This window comes from Haliotis cracherodii, unplaced genomic scaffold, assembly GCF_022045235.1.
Source record: "Haliotis cracherodii isolate W230 unplaced genomic scaffold, xgHalCrac1.p SCAF_2, whole genome shotgun sequence".
Taxonomy (NCBI): domain Eukaryota; kingdom Metazoa; phylum Mollusca; class Gastropoda; order Lepetellida; family Haliotidae; genus Haliotis; species Haliotis cracherodii.
Genome location: NW_027266275.1, coordinates 62,048,875 through 62,075,039, shown reverse-complemented (window position 1 = coordinate 62,075,039; position 26,165 = coordinate 62,048,875). Strand labels below are relative to the sequence as shown.

Below are 26,165 nucleotides of genomic sequence, written 5' to 3'. Positions count from 1 at the left end.
TAACGACAACACTGAAAATTGACATTGAGACAACTGACCTTCATGTTGTTGGTTTCCACCTCATGTCTAGCAAGGGGTTTGACATATTCAGCTGGTAACATTCCAACAAGGCCATTCAGGGATCCATACAACCACCCTACAGGAAAGAAATCATACAGTAATCACAGTTTCTGAAAGATGCATACATTGGCAGACAGGGGAGACTACTGTACCTTCACCTAAGGGGAGACTACTGTACCTTCATCTAAGGGGAGACTACTGTGCATTCATCTAAGGGGAGATTACTGTGCATTCACTGAAAGGGAGACTAATGTACCTTCATCTAAGGTGAGACTACTGTACCTTCATCTGAGGGGAGACTACTATGCATTTATGGAAAGGGACACTACTCTACCTTCATCTAAGGGGAGACTACTGTGCATTCATCTAAGGTGAGACTACTGTACCTTCATCTAAGGTGAGACTACTGTACCTTCATCTAAGGGGAGACTACTATACTTTCATCTAAGGGGAGACTACTGTGCATTCATATAAGGGGAGACTACTACATATTTATCTAAGGGGAGACAACTGTACATTCATCTGAGGGGAGACTACTGTCTCTTCATTTGAGGGGAGACTACTGTCTCTTCATCCAAGGGGAGACTACTGTCTCTTCATCTAAGGGGAGACTACTGTACTTTCATCTAAGGGGAGACTACTGTACTTTCATCTAAAGTGAGACCACTGTACCTTCATCCAAGTTCATCTCAGGGTCCAGGAGCTTGATGATGTCCCCACGACGGAAACTCAACAGCGTTGACTCCCTCGTCACGTAGTCCCGGATGGCAACAGCGTACTTGTTGTCCTGTTGGTGAACACATGCCATCATCACAGTAGGGGAATACTCAATGTATCTGGTGAACAGTTCACGGTAATGTTCCCTGTTCTACTCCTCCAGGGATGACATTGAACTCATCATACAACAAACTGATAATCAAAGTCCCAGGGAGCATGTCTTGTGCTAGCTGTTCATATTCCACATCTTAATCTTAATCAGCTTATCTGAACAAAAACTCCAAAAACAAACACAATTTTTGATTGCTACTCCTCATTTTTTAAGAATATTAGAATATATGTATCCAAATTATGTAAGATGACAAGTGAAAGGTCATTTACACTTCACAGCATATGCAGCCACTACCAACAGTCTAGGAATTATTGCAATATTAACACTGCAAGGCAGAGAAAACAAATCAGTTTGTCACTTCAAGCACATGTTTTCACAAAGCCATAAAATGGTCGAGCAAAGCATAAAGGGTAATCCAATATTAACTTCAAAGAAACCGAAATGACCTCAGCTGCAAGTTCCCTGAATACAGGGGTCATTAGGGAGAACTTGATACCCTACTTCGACAGAGTAACAATTACATCGCAGTGACTCAACAACTGTGTGTGAGAGTTGGCGCCTTGAATATTATCTCAGTTTACAGATTTTTTGTGAACCAATTTAGTCGAAGGCTGTTTTTGTAATACTTGGTTTATAATATTTTGACCGAAAATTAAACATTGGTCGAAAAAACAAACCCACTATATTCCTATATTTCCAGATTAGTACTGCTGCTGATAAATGAAAAGTTAATATGTTTTCAGATGGCAAGATTAAAATAGATTGACTGCGATTTTATTTAGTATACAGAATTTTTTTTACATTGTTTCAATTTCACCTAAGACAGAGATGACAAACCAACCCCCTCACCCCATTTGATATTTTTTTCTGAAGGTTTTTTTTCAAGTCGGTCTCAGAAAACAGCTTTAAAAAATATACGCGGCATAAAGAAAAATATAAGAAAAGTTTATAGCTAAAAATATTTTATGGTAAAAAGTTGTTCAGGGTCAATCGGTTTAGTGGGAAAAACTAAATGTAACATGGATATATATGTTGACCTATAATGTAATGGAGCTGTTTTGATCTTGGGAGGAGCTTGTGTGCATTCATTTAAGGGGAGACAACTGTGCCTTGATCTAAGGGGAGATTACTTTACATTCATCTGAGGGGAGACAACTGTCCCTTCATCTAAGGGGAGACAACTGTACTTTGATCTAAGGGGAGACTACTGCACCTTCATCTAAAGGGAGACGACTTTACATTCATCTAAGGGGCGACAACTGTACCTTCATCTAAGGTGAGACGACTTTCATTCATCTGAGGGGAGACAACTGTACCTTCATCTAAGGGGAGACTACTGTCCCTTCATCTTAGGTGAGACCACTGTACCTTCATATATTTACTTTTATTTTGTTCTCTTTATACAAGGTTTGCAGTAGCCAGAGACTAAACAAGTTCAATGTATCTGATCATTACCGAAGTTCACAGTTACATTATTGTGTAAGTATTGTCTTTGAATCCTCTTCTGTTTCAAAAAGATCAAAGATAGGGTGGTCATCTTTAGCTGTAGGTTAGATAAATCCATAACACCCCACCCCCGAGTGGCACCTTCATAACACACACATTATTTACACTGTCCAACAAGCATTTCACACAAGGTTAGTACAATAATTTCTCCACATTGCTTTGACTGATAGTGGGCACCTGACAATCTCATCAAATAATCAAACTATTTTATACGGATCAGTGTAGATGAATACAGTCAAGTCCTGTTAATCAGACATTGTTGGTTTCATATCATTATAATGTTGGTGATCGAAAATTGGACAACTACACGATATGAACAAGTAATAAAAAAGGAAAAAGGAAATATTCATATTTATGTGTTACATTGTTAGCGGAATATATTTTCCTGTTAGTAATTTCATTGGTCGGTCAAAGTTTGCGAGAGGTCATTCTGACCTGTAATGGGATGTCCTCAGCGGCAGCGAGAACTTGTATCCAATTTTAATGAGATTGAGGTAATCTAGGCATGTGATTAATCCTATTTTGTTTATTTAAAGCAGTAATTGTTTATTGTTAAGCAAATTTATCTCTGCAGCCGTTGAAATATGCAGCTACTCGCCGACTCGTCTTTTATCAAAACACGGGGCTGTGTACTCGCGGGCAGATGACCACAGAGTTAGCTGATCACTGTGTCAGATTAACGAGACTGATTAATGAGTGATTTCAGCAATTCGTTGCAAATAAGGTGTGTCGGAGTCGGAGTGCGAGCCTGTCGATTAATTGGACTAAATAGCACCGATTTACTCGGTTCCCATCATTTGTTCAGATAAAGCCGATTGTCGGATGAACGAGTGTCGGATAAACGAGACTTGACTGTTTATTACATACTAGCTGTTCTTATACATTCATGTACATCGTGTCATCTCTACTGGCCAAGCAGTGATCTTACAATTGATTTCCCAGTACTTAACTCTGTAGTACTCTACATGGCAACTGTTAGAATAGCTTTATTGAGAGGTATGGTTTGCTGTTTTAGGCAACAAATCGACAGTGAAAGCAATCAGTTCTGAGGCTTCCCAGACAAAGATCTGCTGTGATACAGCTGGATGTAGGTGGAGAGCCGAGGACAGAGACAAAGTGACAGTATTAGTGCATTCCCATCACACAACTTAAAGAAGGACATTATTTCAAAGTAAACAAACACACGCGATTAAGAAAAGACTTGGTTTTCACTCACCATCTTTTTTTTATGAAAAAGATTATTCAGAATGTTTGAGTTAATAAGAACTTTCAGTCACATTTAAACATTTCATTTTAAACTGTAATTACTAAAAATTGAGGTTACGGGTGATTTGGAAAGATTGCTGGGGAATATGAGAATTGTACCCAGGTCTTGGGCATGATGCGTTAAAAATCTAACCACAAAGCGACCTCACCACCTGTTGGGTAAGCATGAGTGTGGCCGTGGCTGTGGGGGTTGTGGGTGTCACTGGGATGCAAATGTGGATGGGTGGGTGAATGGGGGTGAGTGCGTGAAGGGGTGGGTGTGATTTTGTGTGTGGGTGTGATTTTGTGTGTGGGTGTGGTTTATGGAGTTTTTTGGTTTTTTTATAAATTTTTATTCAGTCATATTTTTATTCAGTCATATACACAGGACACATATGCACTGAGTTGGTTTATGGAGTTGGTGTGGGTGAGTTATAATGTGAGTGTGGATGTGATTGGGGGTAGATAGGGGTGGGGGTGAGTGTAAGGTGTGTGTGATTTTGTGTGTCAGGGTGTTGTTGTGGGTGCAGGGGTGGGTGTGGATTGGTTTGTTTGTTTGTTTGCTGTTAAACGCCTCACTCAGCAATATTCCAGCTATATGACGGCGGTCTGTAAATAATTGAGGCTGGACCAGACAATCCAGTGATTGATATCATGAGCATCGATCCACGCAACTGGGATCAAAGACATGCTTCAACCAAGTCAGCGAGCCTAACCATCCCATCCCGTTAGTTGCCTTTTACGATGTGATATGGTGGATGGGGCTGGATGGGGGTGGGGGTAAGCGTAGGGTGTGTTGGGATGGTGTGTCAGGGTGTGGTTGTGGTTATGGTTGCGGTTATGGTTATGGTTGTGGGTTTGGGCGTGGGTGTGCGCATGGGTGTGGACGTGGGCGTGGGAGTGGGTGTGGTTTGTGGGTATGATTTGAGGTGGATGTGTATGGGGGTTGGTGTGAGTGAGGGTGTGTGACTGATTTTTTATGTGCAAGTGACATGCTGAACAATTGTCTTAATTCACTAAATGAAAAGAAACATCAAGCCAAATATATACGGCATACACAAGGTGAGTTTCCGCCCCCATACTACGTGCAGGCATCTGATGTGAATCAGTCATACATCTAACTGTATACAATACAAGGGCGCAACACTCTACATTTTCATATGGCTATGTCTCACAGGACAGACAACGAGAAAACAACACTTGCTTCAGTTGATACTGCTAGAAAAATGACAGTAGGCTTACCTTCTCACTCTCCTGGCAGAACTTGTCCACCATATCCTTCATCTGCCGGGCCTGGAAGACAACAGAGAAGTTAAACATACATATAATCTAACATATCTGTTATTTATTGTCATCACACAACATTAAACGCACATCTTATGTCCACACCAGAGTAGCCTCCCCATGATGCTGGGGTCAAGGAGGATGTAGATCAACCCACATTCTGACATTCACATCATTAATTTCCACATTATTCTTCACATCGGAATCTAGACGAAGCTGCCTCTGTAGAAATTAAAAATAAAGAGAACAAACAAGCTTGCTACATGTGACCAACACTCATCAGACTCCATCACTATCTCCATATGCCGGTGAATTAAGTTGTAATTCTTGGGGTTAAAGCTATGAAGATAGGTAAGGGTGACATTGCTAGGGAGAAGGCCTAATTGTTTAGCACACAGTGCTTAGTGAAAACAATTCTGGCGTAAAGGCCTCACACTTTGTCATGAACGGTCTCTCAAATAATCGAAAAGGGTCTCGCATTTAATCGAAAAGGGTCTCACAAATAATCAAAAAGGGACTCAGAAATAATCAAAAAGGTCTCACGAATAAAAGGGTCTCACAAAAAATGAAAAAGGGTCTCAGAAATAATCAAAAAGGTCTCGCAAATAATCAAAAAGGGTCTCACAAAAAAATCAAAAAGGTACTCACAAATAATCAAAAAGGGTCTATCAAAAAATCAAAAAGGGACACACAAAAAATCAAAAAGGGTCTCACAAAAAATCAAAAAGGTTCTCAGAAATAATTAAAAAGGTCTCGCAAATAATCAAAAAGGGTCTCAGAAATAATCAAAAAGGATCTGACACAATATAATGAAATGTCTAACACAATCTGAATGTCTCGTATGATGGGTCGCAAACATGACACCCAAGGCAAAACAATATCCTTTTTCTGGTTTCCAACTCTTTTACTACAATGGTCCACATGCTCATATGATCAGCAAACCTTATACTTAGTGTATGTGAAAAATATAATCTATACAAAATAAAATGAGAATTGAATCACTGTATGAATGTATCAAAGTTATTCAAACCCAAAATATAAAAAAACAGTGTAAATACCTCCATACACCAGTACATAGCAGAGTCACGAACAATCACATATACAGTAAACTACAGTTAAAATGAACTCAAAAAGGCCACAAATTTTAGTTCGCAATAACCATAGTTTGTTATAAGCATATATATAGCATAGATACAAGAAATGGCCTGGACTAAAAAATGAGTTCGTTATATTTGTCATCGCGTTTGTTCTAAACATAGTTTACTGTATCACATTCAGCATAAAAACACACTTGTCCTAAAAACATTTTCTTCATAAAGCGGTTAAAGAATCTGGAAACACATCTTGTCAACCATTATCCCACAAATAAAAACAATTCAATAAAACAAGTGCCAAAGATTTGATTATTCACATGTAATACAATCTCCCAACCAGAAGCAAGACAAGTGTTTCACCTGGAAGTCCAGTGTCCTGTACAGTGTCTTGCGGTGGGGAATATCCAACACAAGTAGTCATGTTTCTCCAGCTAAAAACTGTTAAACTTCATGACACTGTGGGTAATAAATGTGGCAGTCTGACAAGCCTGGAGGTGACACAGGAAACATTTGTCGTGTACACAAACACCTGTAGCTAGGGCAGAGTGGGGGCTAGTGCCACTGACTGACTGCATGTCCGTTAGGTCAAGATAACGTCAGCCCAGGTCTACGGCCATGCTTAAGTAACCACATGAGATTGCCTGGTCTCTAAATGATATTGTATCAATAGATGTGATTTTATTATATCACTGTCACTGATATATTTGATTTATTGGTTTAAGAGATTATTCTTGTAGTTACAGTTTTTTTCAATTTACATCACCTAACCTGGAGATAAATATTGCATACTCTTGTTAAAAGCATAGACATTTTCAAAGAAATCATAAATTGTCTTTTAAAGAGTCACCTACATTCGCACAACTTGTACAGCAGACACAAATTGGGAAAAAAAATATTTGATAAAATAAAACTTTTTTCCTTAAATACAGGCTCCATCTGACAACACTGACCACACATACCAGTACATCCACACATACCAGTACATCCACACATACCAGTACATCCACAAATACCAGTACATCTACACATACCAGTACATCTAATCATGCCAGTGCATCCACACATACCAGTACATCCACACATACCGGTGCATCCACACATACCAGTACATCCACACATACCAGTACATCCACACATACCAGTACATCCACACATACCACTACATCCACACATACCAATACATCCACACATACCAGTACATCCACACATACCAGTACATCTACACATACCAGTACATCCAAACATACCAGTACATCCACACATACCAGTACATCCACACATACCAATACATCCACACATACCAGAACATCCACACATACCAGTACATCCACACATACCAGTACATCTACACATACCAGTACATCTACACATAAAAGTACATCCAAACATACCAGTACATCCAAACATACCAGTACATCCACACATACCAGTACATCCACACATACCAATACATCCACACATACCAGTACATCTACACATACCAGTACATCTACACATAAAAGTACATCCAAACATACCAGTACATCCAAACATACCAGTACATCCACACATACCAGTACATCCACACATACCACTACATCCACAAATACCAATACATCCACAAATACCAGTACATCCACAAATACCAGTACATCTACACATACCAGTACATCCAAACATACCAGTACATCCAAACATACCAGTACATCCAAACATACCAGTACATCCACACATACCAGTACATCCACACATACCAGTACATCCACACATACCAGTACATCTACTCATACCAGTACATCCACAAATACCAGTACATCTACACATACCAGTACATCTAATCATGCCAGTGCATCCACACATACCAATACATCCACACATACCGGTGCATCCACACATACCAAAACATCCACACATACCAGTACATCTACACATACCAGTACATCCACACATACCAGTACATCCACACATACCAGTACATCCACACATACCAATACATCCACAAATACCAATACATCCACACATACCAGTACATCTACACATACCAGTACATCCACACATACCAGTACATCCATACATACCAGTACATCCACACATACCAGTACATCCACACATACCACTACATCCACAAATACAAATACATCCACAAATACCAGTACATCCACAAATACCAGTACATCTACACATACCAGTACATCCAAACATACCAGTACATCCACAAATACCAGTACATCCACAAATACCAGTACATCTACACATAAAAGTACATCCAAACATACCAGTACATCCAAACATACCAGTACATCCACACATACCAGTACATCCACACATACCACTACATCCACAAATACAAATACATCCACAAATACCAGTACATCCACACATACCAGTACATCTACACATACCAGTACATCCAAACATACCAGTACATCCACAAATACCAGTACATCCACAAATACCAGTACATCTAATCATGCCAGTGCATCCACACATACCAGTACATCTACACATACCAGTACATCCACACATACCAGTACATCTACACATACCAGTACATCCACACATACCAGTACATCCACACATACCAATACATCCACACATACCAGTACATCCACACATACCAGTACATCCACACATACCAATACATCCACACATACCAATACATCCACACATACCAGTACATCCACACATACCAGTACATCTACACATACCAGTACATCCAAACATACCAGTACATCCACACATACCAGTACATCCACACATACCAGTACATCCACACATACCAGTACATCTACACATACCAGTACATCTACACATAAAAGTACATCCAAACATACCAGTACATCCAAACATACCAGTACATCCACACATACCAGTACATCCACACATACCAGTACATGCAAACATAAACAAAACCCCATGAACCCCGAGTGATCCTGCTACAACGTATAGTGTGTGGTGTTAGTGGCTGAGAGGCGAGACTGTTATTTCACCTACCCGCTGTGTGAAGAACATGATGGACTTGGTCTTCAGGTTGAGCTGCATGGTGGTGCTGCTAGGCATCACTGTGTCCACCACATCACCAAACCTGCAGGAGAACTCAGTGTTTCAGCTGACACTCACTACATGGCATGATGGATGCAAATACAGTATACTACTCTTATAACGAACTCAAAGGGACTGCTAACTTTAGTTTGTTCTAACCGAAGTTCGTTATAAGCATATATACAGCAAACGGCCGAGACATTAACAGTCAGGTCGTTAAAAACGTTTTCATTATAAACATAGATTACTGTACATCAAGGCCGTAGTTAACTTTTTTTGACAGGGGGGGGGTGTGTGGGTGGCAAATAAGATCATTCATTTTTTAATTCAAGTTAACTTTCACAAGGAAAAATGTTTTCTGTCAAAAATCCAGGGTGGCAAATGCCCCCCCCCCCCCCCCCCCCCCCCCCCCCGGCTGGCTACGGCACTGCTGTACATTCAAACCGGATTTCATATCATCATTTGTGATGAAACATTTTTGAATACATAAAATATAACAAAATATTTTCATACTATTGATAGCAGATTAACACAAATCTACACGAAGCACACATGTAATACTGCAAACCCTTGACAGTTGTTGATGTCAAATTGACACTTTTATGACATATGCTTTAGTACAGAAACCTACAGCTACATATAAAATGCAAAAGATTAGAAATTATCACAAGAATATGCATCTTTGATTCACAAGCAAAATTAATCTAGGCAAATTCTGACCAAGTTTCGAGAGAGTGCATCACACTGACTATGAACTCAGAATTCCAGGTAGGACTGGTGAAAGTTTCACACACCTGATTTCCTCGATGACGGACAGATGGTCGTCCATGAACCCTCTCTCTCTGTTGACAAGCCTCAAGCCATTGTGACTCACACCCAGGTACTTCACACCAGTGTAGTGACCGCTGGACTGGAAGGACACACAGACTGTTACACTGTAACCACTCCTGTTACACTCTACGTACACCATAGTCATCTACCTAACAGGTCCTGCCTGGTACTCATGTAAGACCACCAATTATTAGCTAACAGTGATCACAAAATTCTTAGAAGGACAGTATCCTGTGTCCCACCTCTGGTGCAGATACCATATTCACCATATTAAGTGTCCTGCTCTAATAAGGGCTCCCTACCAACTTCAAGACAATCTTTAACTAAACTTTATAAGGCATCCCTCATTAAGGCTGAAAAATCTACAGTACAGCCCAAAACTTCTTGTGTATAATTTTTTTAGAAAAAACACGATACAGAAGGGTTATATTATTGCCCAGTAAATATTATCGAAAAAGGTTTAGTTTCATCGATGTTTGTTCACTAAGGCTCAATCTGTGAAAACAAACTTATTTTGTTGTTTATGGTATTGATAGAACAAGTGTTTCGAGTTGGTTCGTTTTTAATGTGAGTATTAATGAATTAAACTTACAGCAACTGGGAAGAGTCGGCAGAAATAACATGGCCACTCCTTGGCGGTGTCGATCACGATCTTCTTGACTTGGTTGGAGACTTCCTTGGTGATGTAGTTATCCTTGGTTATACCTTGGGCCTCTGGAAGCAGAGACACAACGGTCACTGACTTGCTTCAATCATGTTAGGTCACAATGGAACAGTATCTTTTCTGGCCAGGTATTTGTAAAAATAGAATTCCACAAGTTACTTAATTAAAGCTAAAAAAAAAATAGTCTTAGTTCTCAGGCACCCCCCGCATCGTAATAAAGTCCACCGAACGTTTTGTTTTTATTTCCATTTTCTTTCCTCGCGTTGTGAAATAAAATCAAAGCTCTTTGTATGCATGTATTATTCACACACTGGTAGTCGATTGGTAGTCAATTACTGTACTCCAGTATTTTACTCATCAAGGAATGCAGCTATGCAGGGACTCTTTTTCCTTGTTGATTGTACACAACTGTTTATTTTGTTACATACTAGTTTGAACAACAACAACAACAACAACAACAAAAAAAGACCCACCCGCCCACACTATATTTTCAAAAGCCATTGCCTGAGAACCAATTCTGATATTTTTCTAAGCCTTACAGTTTCTCAATATATTGTCACAACATCAGAGATTAGTGTGACTGAGACAGACTAAGAGAGACGTTCGGAGGACAGAAAACAATTGGCATAGATTCAAACTCAATGTAATATTGTGAAGTCATGATAAATATGTATGGACAAGAAGTCCCTATTTTGCTCCAAAGCAGTTTTCCATTATATTAACAATATGGTGTTCTTAGAGGAAGAATCCCACAAATTTACACACAAGAGCCCTGACAGCGTTAAACGTTAAAGTTTCCAACGTCGATGGACATACCGAGATGGCTCTTCATCTTGACCCTGTCATCCTTGGTGATGCGTATACAGCCGTTGTTGTAGACATCCTTCACAATCTGGCAGAACAGCAGGTGCAGCGCTAGCGGCTTCTCCAGTCTCTCTGACGGCCAGAATACCTGCAGCAAGTCAACCACACTTGAATCTCCATGGGTCTCAGAAGCAACAATGGCAAATGAGAACTAGAACTAGTTATGTTTGGATTAACTGAAATATTCAAATACAAACCAAGCAGTAGTACACAAGTTTTCATGACTGAACACAAACGATTTTGCTCCTTCACTCAAGTCCTGAGATAGGTTTGCTTCCTGAGAAGGTTCATTTACTACATGTACTTACTTCCCAGTACTTGGAGATAAGAGCCAGTGTCTTTTCTAAAAAATAGAAGTAATTATGTTCGTTTTTTGTAAAGTGTGATCTGAACTTAACACCGTCAATATGATGTTAAACGATGTGTGTGTTATAATTGTCATACATCATATTTCCGGGTGAGTGAGTGGGTTGAGTGAGTGAGTGGGTTGAGTGAGTGAGTGGGTTGAGTGAGTGAGTGGGTTGAGTGAGTGAGTGAGTGAGTGAGTGGGTTGAGTGAGTGGGTTAAGTGAGTGAGTGAGTGAGTGAGTGAGAGAGAGTGTCTGTGAGTGAGTGAGTGAGTGAGTGGTTTGAGTGAGTGGGTTAAGTGAGTGAGTGAGTGAGAGAGAGAGTGTCTGTGAGTGAGTGAGTGAGTGAGTGGGTTGAGTGAGTGGGTTAAGTGAGTGAGTGAGTGAGTGAGAGAGAGAGAGGGAGAGAGTGTGTCTGTGAGTGAGTGAGTGAGTGAGTGAGTGAGTGAGTGAGTGTGCCTGCGTCCCAAACTCCAGGTTTCCCTATACTTCCTGTTGCACATGCTGGTGGAGCATCTCTGCACGATTTAGTGAAGCATCAGTACGTACCTCCTTCCTGACATGCAGCGTCCAGGGCACACGGTTGTAGGCCAGGAAGAACGTCTTGTTCTGAGGGTACAGCTCTGTGATGGCTCTCTCTAGGGCGGCGTAGTCAATCTGCTGCTTGGGCTCCTCTATCGTAGTGTTGTATATTGGTGACGTCTTGGCGGCTACCTCCACTGTCTGCGTCGTGGTCTCTGTGATGGTGGTGGTGATGTTGGCTGTCACCTTCTTCTTGGGTGGAGGGCGGGAGGGGAGTGGGGGAGCATCATCTGTGTACAATACATGCAATTTATATTCCAGAACTATTCATGAATCATACTTCCACAGTGGGTATAAACCTTTTTGCTAATACAAGTCACTTCAACCATCTTGAATGCAAACTATTTAATTCGAGATCTAAAGCCTTCCCCATTCCAATAATTCTTGTGTGGCAAATTTGTAGAGAACTTCAAAATTCTATTTCATCTGACATGGATTCCCCACTCACACACAGCACAGCATACTGACACCGAGCCAACCAAGTGTTATTTTTATCCCCTTAATATTAAGCGCCAGGCAGGGTAACAACAAGTACCATCTCGTAACGTCATCCCAATCTCAGTATCCTCATGGCATGCTGCTCATTGTAGAGGGGATTCCGTGTTAGAATTGCTCTCAAACAACCCACACTGGACGTAAGAGGGGCCTTAATGGATCAGGTGGTCAGGCACTGTGACCTGGTTGATAAGCATGCAATGATATCTCAGTTGAGTGGATGCTCATAATGTCAATCACTGGATTGTGTGGTCCTAACTCAATTATCAACAAACCACCATCATACAGCTGGAATATTACTGAATGTGGCGTTGAACAAAAAACAACACTCATGGTTGTAGAGAAGAATGTAGCTTACCTTGAGGTGCTGGAGGTGGAGGTGGTGGTGGTGGTGGTGGTGGTGCAGCTGTTGATGTCTTCGTCGACTTGAGGGTGTCTGTTGTCTGGGTCGCCTCTGCCACTGCCATCACCTTGGGTTTGGGCTCTTCACGTTTTGCGGCTCCGCCCCCTCCAAGCTTGCTCTCCAAGAGCTTCATGGTGTTGGCATGAGATTCAACCAAGGACTTGCTTTTCTTCAGTGGTGGTTTAGCTTCATCATCAGGTTTCTTCAGGATGGATTTTGGCCTTGTTTCATCAATTTTTGTTTCGACCTTGACAGCTGTCTTTTTACCTCCATACCTGTTTTGCAGGTTAGAGCTGACCTTTTCGTCTATGAGCAGCTTGCCTACTTCTCGCTGATACTTCTCCTCCGTCTCTCTGACAGGTGGCCACACGATGTTGCCAACGCGGATACGAATAGTCTTTGTTTTGTCATTTGATGAAATAATTTTTGGTGGTGGAGGCGGGGGTGGTGGTGGTGGGGGAGGTGCCGGGCTGTCTGTCTGCTGGTGGAAGGTGGGGCGAGGAGATTGAATGTCAGCAAACTGTTCTGGTGGTGGAGGAGGAGGAGATGGGTGAGAAGGTGGTGAAGGTGGTGAAGGTGGTGATGGTGGAGATGTTGCCTGCTGATCAGGTTCTTGTCTCTGAGTCTCTATGCCAACAATGCCAAGCTGCTTGTTGCTGCCACCACCTTGCTGTGTCGTGATAGAATACCTGACTGGTTGTTGGGTCTGGCCTTCAAACTTGCTCTTCTGGAAGGCAACCTTTTTACTAGGCACAGAAGGAGGTTCACTGGAAACCCCATATCCTCTGTTTCTCTGACCTGGGAACTGGCTGCCACTGGCAATGGGTTGGCCCGTCTCTGGATGTATGCCTGATAGTGAGGCGGAGGGAACTCCTGACTGGAAACTGGGAGCCGGGCTGACAATTGGTGTGGGGGTCACCTTGACCTGTTGCAGCTGCTGCTTCAACAGCTCCTGCTCGATGCTCTGCTTTAACAGCTTGTTCTGTAGTTCTTGTTGTGCAAGTGCCGCACGCAGAGCAGAGGTTTGTTGCTGCTGGGACAGAACAGGCTGTTGCTGTTGTTGCTGTAGAGCAGCCTGGAGGATAGCTTGTTGTTGTTGCTGCTGTTGCTGCTGTTCCTGCTGCCGTTGTGCTTGCTGTGATAATGATATTCAAAATGAAAAATATTGGAGATCTTTTCATGAAATGTAAAACTGAATCTCTAACATTCCTCTTTCAGTTATGCTCTTGGTGTTCCTACAGCAAACTTACCATGTCAAATGTTGCCTTGGCAAATCCTTGAAATACATTCAAAACTTTAAACATGTATGACAAACTGTGTTGTTTGTATTAGGTGCTTTTAAAGATAATACACACTGAAACCTCATTAATTTGTATTTCTGGGGCACTTAAATATTTATCATCAAATATTTCAATAATTTTTTAGTGTTATTTAATTCTAAAATATATTTACATGAGTTGATAAGTCCTAGTTTGAAACTTTTATTGATGAGTGTCGATATACTGTTAATCGTGAAATGAATGTGTCTCCAAAAGAATGCGATCGGTGCCCCCTAACCAAAATGCGACACCCCCCTCCTCTCAAGCTTCAGTGGATTTATATCTGAAGTAAATGTCCTCTGTCAGGTTTACAGGAGAACCCTCACCTTAATCCAACCTTACATTAATTCAGTCACACACCAAATAGTACCGCTTATTAGCGCTGAGTAGAGTACTTCCGCTAAAACAATACATGCGCGCTGGCTCATGTCGGCTTTTGACGCAGTCGCAAAGAACAAAGACACTGTGTTGCGTGGGTGGCGTCTGTTCGGACTTGCAGGTGTGATCAGTGATGACATAAGTGAGTAGAACTCTTGTCTTGACCCCAGCAGGGACAATTCACAGGATGTAATTTGTGTTTAAATGACATTGTTTATAAACTTGTTACAAGTGCTGCTCAATAAACAGTGATATGGAATACATAGTTGTTTGCTTTCAGCGTATGTCTAAGTTGGTATTTCTGCTATCCAAAATGTCTTATTGTTGATATAAATGTGATGCCTAATAATGCGATGCAAAGACCACTCGCATATTCACGCCCGCGTTATTTTAAGATTTACAGTATTTCATACCAAAAGACATGAGGGTGAGATTCTATTGATCACCCAAGTTCATTCTTCCAACTTTTTCAGTTTGTAGACAGTAATAACCAGTGACCTTAAGTGTAAAATGTACAGCTCACCAGCTTTAGTGGCAGAGAGATAAGTGATCTCATTTGATTGAGACAATTGATCATTGGAATAGATGATGTACGATACGATCCCCACAATAGCAAAAGGCACCCTGGATAATACATGTACCAAGTTTGAATGAAAAATCTTTCACGGTTCTCAAGCTATGCTCCGGAGCTGAAATATGTATGGACAGACAGACCAGATGATGACTATATCCCCTGCATTCAAACACAATAGTGCTGACAAGCTTTCAGCAGTAACCAACACTTTCATCATCTTCCTCAACATATTAAGGTGATGGAGTTCAACTTGAAAGGGTCTCACTGTAATTCTTCCTACAAGGCCAAATACATTTCTGTTTCTTCACTTAAATACAATGTCATTCCCTCATTGAAGATTTATACTGAACTATGTGTTATCTTCCACCCAAATATCCACTCACCATATAGGCCTGTAAGACAGCCTGCTGTTGCTGCTGTTGTGCCAGAGCCTGCTGCTGTGCTTGCTGCTGAGCAAGCATCTGCTGGGCCATGAGTTGCTGAACTGGGTCTGTGGGGGAAGCAATGGGAGGGTGGCTATGTAACATATTATTTTGTCTTAGAAAGAAAGCATTAAAAGTATTCTGCATAAAGACTAAACATGAATTTTGTCCTAATGAATGACTAAATAAACATAATCATGACTAAGAAAGAAAACCTTATCCTAAGATTCTTAGTTTTTTAACTAAAAAAACATTTCCACTGATCAAAGTTGTGGTTAGAAACTTACGATATTTCAGCATAAAAAACATGTTATTTAGTTCTTGTGTTTATTCCATCTTCAACTAATAATCATGTTCTCAGTTTGACATGTGTGTTCAATGTCTGTATAACATAGTTGGGTCATACCTGTGCCACCAAGTCCCACTCCCAAGCCAAGGTTGGGGGCGATGGGTGTGGTTGGCGGAAGACCCAGGCCAAACTGCCCAGCGGGTGTTAATGGCTGCTGCTACAAGAGACGGATCAGATGAATTCATTAGGTTACACTGTTGTCAATAGTGGGGTGTATTCAGTACAATAGGTTACACTGTTGCCAATAGTGAGGTGTATTCAGTACAATAGGTCATGCTGTTGCCAATAGTGGGGTGTATTCAGTACAATAGGTTACACTGTTGCCAATAGTGGGGTGTATTCAGTACAATAGGTCATGCTGTTGCCAATAGTGGGGTGTATTCAGTACAATAGGTCACAATGTTGCCAGTAGTAGGGTGTATTCAGTACAATAGGTCTTACTGTTGCCAATAGTGGGGTGTCTTCAGTACAAAAGGTCACACTGTTGCCAATAGTGTGGTGTATTCAGTACAATAGGTCACAATGTTGCAAGTAGTGGGGTGTATTCAGTACAATAGGTCACACTGTTTCCAATAGTAGGATGTTCTCAGTACAATAGGTCACACTGTTGCAAATAGTGGGGTGTCTCCAGTACAATAGGTCACACTGTTGCAAATAGTGGGGTGTCTTCAGTACAATAGGTCTTACTGTTGACAATAGTCGAGTGTATTCAGTACAATAGGTCACAATGTTGCCAATAGAATGTAAGCATCTGAATAGTTTGCTAACTTTTATTAAACTTTTGCTGTAACAAAGACTTCCATTATCAGATACATAAATATCCTAAAACGGAATTCCAATTCTCTGCAATAGCTTTTAGTTTTGGAGGAGTTAAAGTATTATTTGATCGATACACAATGAAACCCATTAATCAGAACCATAATGTCCCCAGTGAAATCATCCCAACTAATGAATCATGAGTTTACATAGAAACACCAGTTTGATTATGTTTGGAAATATTCAATGATAATTGTCCAGAAGGTAAGCTGACCAGACAAGGCCTGGGTGGCGTTGTACAAAGCGATCTTAGCCCTGAGGTGATCGTAACTCCCATACCTTAACATAGACTTACGACAGCCGTGGCGCTAAGGTTGTTTTGTACAACGGCACCCTGGACCAACATACTGTATTGACAAGTGTTATCTGCATCCCTCAAGAGTCCCTCCCAAGCATCCCGAGAATCCCCCCGCTAGCCTACCTGCTGTGTCGTAATGCCAGGGATCCCTTTCCCTCCTCCCTTGATCCTCTGCTCCAGGGAGCGGCCATCGCTGACATCATCATTGACCTCATTGAACAGAGCATCATTGAACACATCATCGACCCAGTTGGACCAGGCCGACTGACCATCAGACAGGTCTGAAGCTACTGACCTTCGGTCAAACACCTTGTCCTTGCGATTTATTTGATCTGCAACACCTGATTTGGTCCTGGCATTAACTTTGTTTGACTTGACATACCGAGTGTTGAGTTTGCTTTGAGAAAGATCACCATTGGTATCTGTGTATGTTTTGGCATCACCATTCTGAGAGAGATATCGGTTGTTCAGTTTGTTTTCAGCTAGGTCTATGTCACTCTCGACTTCAAGAATGGTTGTGATTTCACCGTTTCCCATTCCGTTTGAAACATGTCCATTGGCTATTGGTGGTGCTGGAGCCCGACGTTTGTTGTAGCGAACGTTAAGCTTGCTCTCTGACAAACCATTTTCAAAAATTTCTGTTGGGCGCTGGTTGAGAACACTCGTCATAGAGAAATTGAGATTTTCTGTGGTGCCATTTTGAACAATTGTTTTTGATGTTGATGTGGTGCGATGTTTGCTGAGATCTGACACGTGGCCGGAGGATGGTTGGGGAAAGTCCCGTTTGATCATCGCAGGCAGGGATCCAATCACCACCATCAGGCGGTCTCGGTCAGGGTTGTGGGCACTGCAAAACACAAACAAAACATAATGGTAGGTTTGGGCATATGTTGCCATAGCAAGTTATATTCACATGCTCATAACACATGAAGTTTCAACTTCTCCTGCCCGATGGTACCAGCTTCCCAATCTCCTGTTCCTTATGGTAAAATCATCTCAGCCTCATCTGTCCAATGGTAACGCATCTCAATCTCAGTTTCCTCATGGTAATTCCATCTCAACCTCATCTGCCTAATAGGGATCTATCTAGGCATTCTCAAAAACCCTTTAGAGAGCAGCAAGTTTAGGATAAATTTGAATTTAAGATATCCCGATTCAAGTCATCCTAAATTTTAACTTTATATGTCATAGTCTTGCATGTATGACTTAGTTTGAAATCACTGCACTAAATGCTAGAATACCTATGAATGTATGAATATCAGACCAACACAAACACCCAATTTTGGAAAAGGAAAAAGTTTGCCATGGGCACTAAATTCCTAGTTAAATCCTTCCAATGATAACCCCTTCATCTGCCCACAGAACGCACCTATCTGCATGATCATGTCGCTGCTGACTGACTCTCTCCTGGCTCCTGTCCGTCGATACCAGGAAGTAGGACTTACACACCGGGAATCCCGGTGCAGTCTCCATCTCACTGACAAGGTCAAGGACATAGTCGTATCCCATCAGTTCGTAGTAATCCAGATCCTCTTGCAACACTAGCGTCCAGCCGTGGGCATTTTCCGTCAAACCTCTGCCAGATAAATTGTACGTTAATTATTGAGATAAATTCTTCAAGATGTATTATTTTTTTTACATTTGAAACAAAAAGAATTTCTTGATCAAAAGGTTTCAAATTAATGAAGAGTCAACAGTAGACATTAAGAGTCTGAACTCCATACCTCTGCTTCAGTAAGTGTGATGTGAAGAGTTCTCCAGAGGTCCAGGATTCAACATGGCCCAAATGTTCGCGGTCTGAAAACAATCACAACACCATAATAACTCATATCACTTCAGCAATTCAATAACTTGTAAAACTATTCACATAATCTAATACACAGGGTAATTCACACGAAATACAGTACCAGTCCTCTTGTCACAAGCCTACAAGGGAAATACACACCTGTTAATTCATTCTAAATATTTCGGAGGCACATACCAGGCAAGTAATAACTAACAAAATGACGGCAAAATATAATCATTTAGTTTGAAAAGACAATGATGCCTGAGAATATTTGCTTTATTTATTGATCAAATTCATCAATTCAAATTGATCAAATTTGATTATTTATTTCCTTTACTTATTTGCTTTATTTGTGTGTGAGAAACATGATTATGTCAGTTATTTTCCATATCCAATGACGATCAATCTGACACGTACCATCTGGGAATTTGACAAGCAGCGCCATGTTGGCCTTCCTCTGAGCTGCCACCCACTCCAGGAAGCAGGGAGGGTAGGTGCGGCACAGCTGGGGGGGGATGTTGGCACTCTGAAGCACCTTATGTTGACACACCGCTCGGTAGCCATTGATGCCCACATCAGACACATATCTGAAAACATCAAGAAATAGTTGAATACATGTGCACAAGACACATATTTGAATAGATGGACACATGTCTGAACACACGGACACATCAGACACATTTCTGAACACATGGAAAAGTATCTAAACACATGGATAAATCATACATATCTGAACACATGGACACATCAGACACATTTCTGAACACATGGAAAAGTATCTAAATACATGGACAAATCAGACATATCTGAACACAGGGACACATATCTGAACACATGGAAAAGTATCTGAACACATGAACAAATCAGACATATCTGAACACATCAGACACATATCTGAACACACAGAGTGAGAGTCAGCAACTTACTTCAGCAGGTATTTGAAGAGGGTGGAGCTTGGCGAGAAGCAGCTCAGACAACTGGCCAATAGCAGCCAAGCTTTCTCGGCCTGGGACATGTTCTGATTCTTCCACGTCTGATTGGTCAGCTGACACAGAATCTCATCCCGCAGACCTTCATTCTGCAGACCCTGAAGACGATGGCAGAAACGTGTGGTCAGAGCTGTCATAAAGTGGACGTTGGGCAGGAGTTCATACAGTGGGCGGTTGGGCAGGCGGGTGGCAAGCGAGTATGGCTTTATATCATTCTTAGCAATATTCCAGTAATATCAGATAGGGACACAAAAATGTGCTTAACATACAGTATCCATGTGGGGTATCAAACTGTGCTGGGTCATTGGCATGAAGCGATTCAGCCATTCCGGCTTCTCAGTGCCCCTCATTCACAGACTATGAGGACATTGTATGTCATAAGTATGTCACATTTTATTACTTGAAGATTGCTTGATATTTTATTTCAGTGTAGCAATACTACTTCAGCTATTACATTTGTCGATAAAAAATACAAGATGGATGGTATTTGAAAAAAAGTTTGACATATTTCAGATTTCATTCAAATATTACTACCATCAATATGAACGAGAAATTATATCAGACAAAACTGGTGTAAATATATGTAAGTGGACCAACTAAAATTCACTTAAAAATATATTTGTAGGAAAACTTTATAAATAAATCATGATATGATACATGTGTTAGGTCATTACTTCCCATCTATGTGATATGATACATGTGTTAGGTCATTACCTCCCATCTATGTGATATGATACATGTGTTAGGTCATTACTTCCCATCTATGTGACATGATGTATAGAGAGGTCATTACTCCCATCTATGTGATATGATACATGTGTTAGGTCATTACTTCCCATCTATGTGATATGATACATGTGTTGGGTCATTACTTCCCATCTATGTGATATGATACATGTGTTAGGTCATTACCTCCCATCTATGTGATATGATACATGTGTTAGGTCATTACGTCCCATCTATGTGATATGATACATGTGTTAGGTCATTATTTCCCATCTATGTGATATGATGTATAGAGAGGTCATTACTCCCATCTATGTGATATGATACATGTGTTAGGTCATTACTTCCCATCTATGTGATATGATACATGTGTTGGGTCATTACTTCCCATCTATGTGATATGATACATGTGTTAGGTCATTACCTCCCATCTATGTGATATGATACATGTGTTAGGTCATTACGTCCCATCTATGTGATATGATACATGTGTTAGGTCATTATTTCCCATCTATGTGATATGATGTATAGAGAGGTCATTACTCCCATCTATGTGATATGATACATGTGTTAGGTCATTACTTCCCATCTATGTGATATGATGTATAGAGAGGTCATTACTCCCATCTATGTGATATGATACATGTGTAGAAAGTTATTACTTCCCATCTATGTGATATGATATATGTGAGGTTATTACTCCAATCTATGTGATATGATACATGTGTAGAAAGGTCATTATTCCCATCTATGTGATATGATACATGTGTAGAAAGGTCATTATTCCCATCTATGTGATAAGACATCAAGCAAAGATGACTACTCACCAGCTGTACGATATAGTCTGACAGGACTTTCTGCCTCTTCTCCGTCATGTTCTGTTCCATCATGAAGCGAAGAATCTAAACATAACCAACCAGATGAGTGTTTAGTATAAAATGAGTACAAATTGAATTTTTTTTAACAAATATGCTTGTAAAGTAAAAGTCAACCATATATATAAAATATTGTAACCCAAAATAAGAAATTTGCATGACACCTTGAAAATTTTGAATTTCCTCTTGAGTTCTGCCGATTTTGGTGGCACAGGTATCCGAACCGGCTTCACCATGTTGGTGAGGGGTACTGCTACCAATGAAGGCTACTGAACTGACAGTCAGTCTCCGAAGCTATCTCCCCAGCAGGGGTCATCCCGATCTGCTGTAGGAGGTCACCACAGTAACCTTTCTTATACATTCTTTCCCTGATTACTTATGATGTCAAAATACTATACAATCTTCACAACCCACATGTCTGTGTTGATCACTTCCTGTTTGGTGTGGCCGGATTTATAATCATGTGGTAGCAGATCGCCATGGAGCATCATGGGATACCAGGTGACAGGAAGCTGGGCCTCCCCAGTGGGCCAGGAAACTTGGCCATGGAATGTGTATATTACAAGGCTGGCTTTTATTGATTGTTGTGTTTTGCTTTTCATATTTTGTTATGATGCACTCAGCAGTATTCCAGCTAAAGATGGTGGCATGTAAGTTTGTTGTTTGTTTGTTCGCTCAGCAATATTAAAGATATATGATGGCGGTCGGTAAATAATCGAGTCTGGACCAGACAATCCAGTGATTGACATCATGAGCATCGATCCATGCAATTGGGATATGATGACATGCATCAACCAAGTCAGCGAGTCTGACCACCCGATACCGTTAGTGGCCTCTTACGACAAGCATAGTTGCCTTTAACAGCAAGCATGGGTTGTGGAAGACCTATTCTACCCCGGATCTTCATGGGTCTGGCCTGTAAGTAACCAAGGCTGGTTTGTTTATTAAAAGCTTTAAAAAAAATAAAATATTTTATCATGACGTTTTAACATGTATTTTGGTTTCTTACCAGTTTGAATACTGACAAAGCCCTGTGCGAAAGGTCACCACCTTGAAGGTTTGTGAAAGGTGCTTTGATTGGCTCAATTTGAACTCCCCAGTCGGATTTCTGTAAAAGAAAACAGTCATTTTTATGCCTAATACCTAATTCATGAATACTACAACAACTTACAAACAAATAGATTTTCAATTATTTCTGTTTTGAGGTGATATAAAACTAGGAATAGAAAACATGAATCATACAACATGCATCATACATCACAGGTGACAGCTGGTCTATATCAAGAGTATTTAAAATTTTCTAAGGTACCTAATATCTGACAACTGTCCAAATGACAAAGAAAAGGGACCTGTGTATATTTTGCTGCACCAGGTGCAGTCGTTAACTACACAACCTAATTCTTATTTTACTTTAGAGGCATATAAGAAAATCAATGCAATAGAATAACCAGTCTCGATCATCTGCCAAGAGAGCACTTAATTGGCAAAGTAGTGATGAAAAGTATGTGAATTGATCACTGAAAAATCAGTTATAACACCAGGGCCAACATGCACAAAGCAATCTTAGCGCTAAGATGATTTTAACTCTCATACTTTAACATAGGCTTACGATAGTCTTAGCGCTAAGATCGCTTTGTGTAAGTGGGCCCTGGTGTTTGCGAAAAGGGACAGCATGTCCTGCTCTACAGGTAGAACCCGCCACTCACACAATTTTCATGAAAAAATAAGCATCTGTTCGTCTCATCTCATTCTATTTAAGAAATAAACAATAAGTGAGAGTTGTTTATTGTACAATAATACACTGCAGTGAGAATAAACCATGAGGGGTGGAACTCCAAGTGGTTTATTCTGCTTGCAGTGTTGTATTGTATGATAAACAATGACCATGAGTCACTTATTTCTTAGTGAGATATCAACATGATGTACACCCTCTTTATGGATGTTCAAGCTTTAAAGTTTTTTACCCAAATTCAATAATGATGACACCCTGAATAGAATCTGACCTGGGAAATGTCAGACAAGTCCATTTTACAAACAGGTGGGTTAAGTTTGGTATTTCCCTAATATTCCCACAATCCTCACGTCGATTATCTGTACCTTTTCTCCTAATAGTGATTGTCATATCTCTCCCACTTTTGGATGCGATCGTTCAACCACTGCGTTTATTTGCGTAGCCCAGCTACATCTATGGGGAACAACTTACTAGACATCTCTCAAAAATAACGTCGTCCAATATATGACATCATCAAGTTGCGAGCGCATATTCGAACTTCCAAAACTTTGACGGCATGATAGAACAATGTTTTGATCGTGAAATAAACCACGCTTCTTTGTTCACTGTCCTTTGCGATTTACTGTGTAGCTAGCTATATATTTGTACATACATCTCCTGAGTTTCACATTGGGATATTTCAGGGCATGTGTTACACAGATTATAGTACTGCAGATGTACGTACCTTGAAGTACGCGCCCATGTATTTGCTGAAGGTGTGGGAGCTGATGTCAACTGGTAGTTTGTAGGCCATGTCCATGGGCTTGACGTCGACCACCACGTTGATGTTGGTGCCGGTGTGCAACAGGCGCCAGTCTATAAAACGATAAAGTAAGACGCATATTTTTGTCAAACACCTTGAAGCAAATATTCTAAAATATTCTCAAGCTGTTCCTGCATTATTCATTGTAAAAAAGAAAGTGATGAATTATTCTATTATTGAGTTATTTTGTCATGGCTGTAAGAAAGAAACAATTTGGACTGACGAATGTATTCTCTCACAATCTGTTAGAAAGACTCATAAAATGATGAACCAGGACTTTGAGAAGATCGATTTATGCATGCACTCATTTCTAAACTTGGGATTGTGCACAGAAGCTCAGTCTATTTCAAAGGTGTTACATTGACATAAATATCTCACAAAGTAGTACCGGTTTATGGCCTTGCCAAAGTGTCTGATATTGTGCTGTTCTATAGGATCCCAGTTGTAGAAATTCCCTTGAAAGTGAGTGAGCGAGTATGGTTTTACGTTGTTTTAAGCAATATTTCAGCAATCTCACAGCGGGGACAACCGAAAATGGGCTTCACACATCGTACCCATGTGGGAAATTGAACCCGGGTCTTTGGCATGATGAGCGAACGCTTTAAACACTAAGCTACTCCATCTTCCCTCCCTTGAAAGTTATCTTCACGAGTCTTTAAGGATAAAGTTAAGCTGCATCTGAAGTCACCATTGTGGCACTGTCTAGGTGCCCTACAAGGGATCTCATTCCGTCCAGCTACCACCTCCTCCAACAATACAATCTTAGCCATACACCCATTGTACGTCTTTGTTAATGTGAGTGAGGGAGGTGGTCTAACATTGCTGTTACCTACATTTCAGTTGTATCACTGTATGTCAGCTTTACATGGGAGGAAAGCCCGAAGTGATGCAGATCATGGATGCAAAACACTGATGAAACCCATGGGCATGGAGGGTTTGGTGCTGACAAACCAAGCATAAACATGAGGATTTGAACCCATTACCATAGGATTCTGGCACATTTAAGGGAGGCAATCAGACTAATGAAACGCAGCACCTAATGGGTCACCAGCTGTTAAAGTGTTGGCGATGACACCGGTATGACACCAGAAGCAGAAGGCTCTTGTTAAAACACAAGGGGGTTCCTCTACCTACCATCTAGCTTGTTATAGACAAAGGCCAGCTCCCCTGGGATGTCCAGGTTTGAGACGCTGGCTACAGCCCGGGCCTCCCTTTCCTGAAAAATACAACAAATGCTCAGCTCTTCTCTTACATACAACACAATGCTCAGCTCTTCTCTAACATACAACACAATGCTCAGCTCTTCTCTAACATACAACACAGTGCTCAGCTCTTCTCTAACATACAACACAATGCTCAGCTCTTCTCTAACATACAACACAGTGCTCAGCTCTTCTCTAACATACAACACAATTCTCAGCTCTTCTCTTACATACAACACAATGCTCAGCTCTTCTCTAACATACAACACAGTGCTCAGCTCTTCTCTAACATACAACACAATGCTCAGCTCTTCTCTAACATACAACACAATGCTCAGCTCTTCTCTAACATACAACACAGTGCTCAGCTCTTCTCTAACATACAACACAATGCTCAGCTCTTCTGTAACATACAACACAATGCTCAGCTCTTCTCTAACATACAACACAATGCTCAGCTCTTCTCTAACATACAACACAGTGCTCAGCTCTTCTGTAACATACAACACAATGCTCAGCTCTTCTCTAACATACAACACAATGCTCAGCTCTTCTCTAACATACAACACAGTGCTCAGCTCTTCTCTAACATACAACACAATGCTCAGCTCTTCTCTAACATACAACACAATGCTCAGCTCTTCTCTAACATACAACACAATGCTCAGCTCTT

General features: G+C 40.8%; 1 protein-coding gene across 8 annotated transcripts in view; it reads right to left on the bottom strand.

Annotated features, from left to right (window-relative positions):
* The window catches only part of LOC139468327 (unconventional myosin-XV-like), a 159,419-nt gene that overhangs the window by 19,880 nt on the left and 113,374 nt on the right, over nt 1-26,165 (bottom strand). For 7 of the 8 annotated variants that reach the window (XM_071250222.1, XM_071250219.1, XM_071250225.1 and 4 more), the window contains exons 23-42: nt 25,425-25,506; nt 24,213-24,343; nt 22,766-22,864; nt 21,709-21,783; nt 20,093-20,253; nt 19,584-19,753; nt 19,105-19,177; nt 18,750-18,956; nt 17,504-18,227; nt 16,324-16,423; nt 15,879-15,985; nt 13,180-14,359; nt 12,294-12,556; nt 11,351-11,486; nt 10,463-10,584; nt 9,834-9,949; nt 8,992-9,082; nt 4,883-4,933; nt 733-847; nt 39-136 (exon numbers count right to left, since the gene is read on the bottom strand). In XM_071250222.1, the coding sequence (XP_071106323.1) occupies nt 39-136; nt 733-847; nt 4,883-4,933; nt 8,992-9,082; nt 9,834-9,949; nt 10,463-10,584; nt 11,351-11,486; nt 12,294-12,556; nt 13,180-14,359; nt 15,879-15,985; nt 16,324-16,423; nt 17,504-18,227; nt 18,750-18,956; nt 19,105-19,177; nt 19,584-19,753; nt 20,093-20,253; nt 21,709-21,783; nt 22,766-22,864; nt 24,213-24,343; nt 25,425-25,506 (4,101 nt within the window). The remainder of the gene's footprint in view (nt 1-38; nt 137-732; nt 848-4,882; nt 4,934-8,991; nt 9,083-9,833; nt 9,950-10,462; nt 10,585-11,350; nt 11,487-12,293; nt 12,557-13,179; nt 14,360-15,878; nt 15,986-16,323; nt 16,424-17,503; nt 18,228-18,749; nt 18,957-19,104; nt 19,178-19,583; nt 19,754-20,092; nt 20,254-21,708; nt 21,784-22,765; nt 22,865-24,212; nt 24,344-25,424; nt 25,507-26,165) is intronic. The other variant, XM_071250224.1, reaches the window with a different exon arrangement.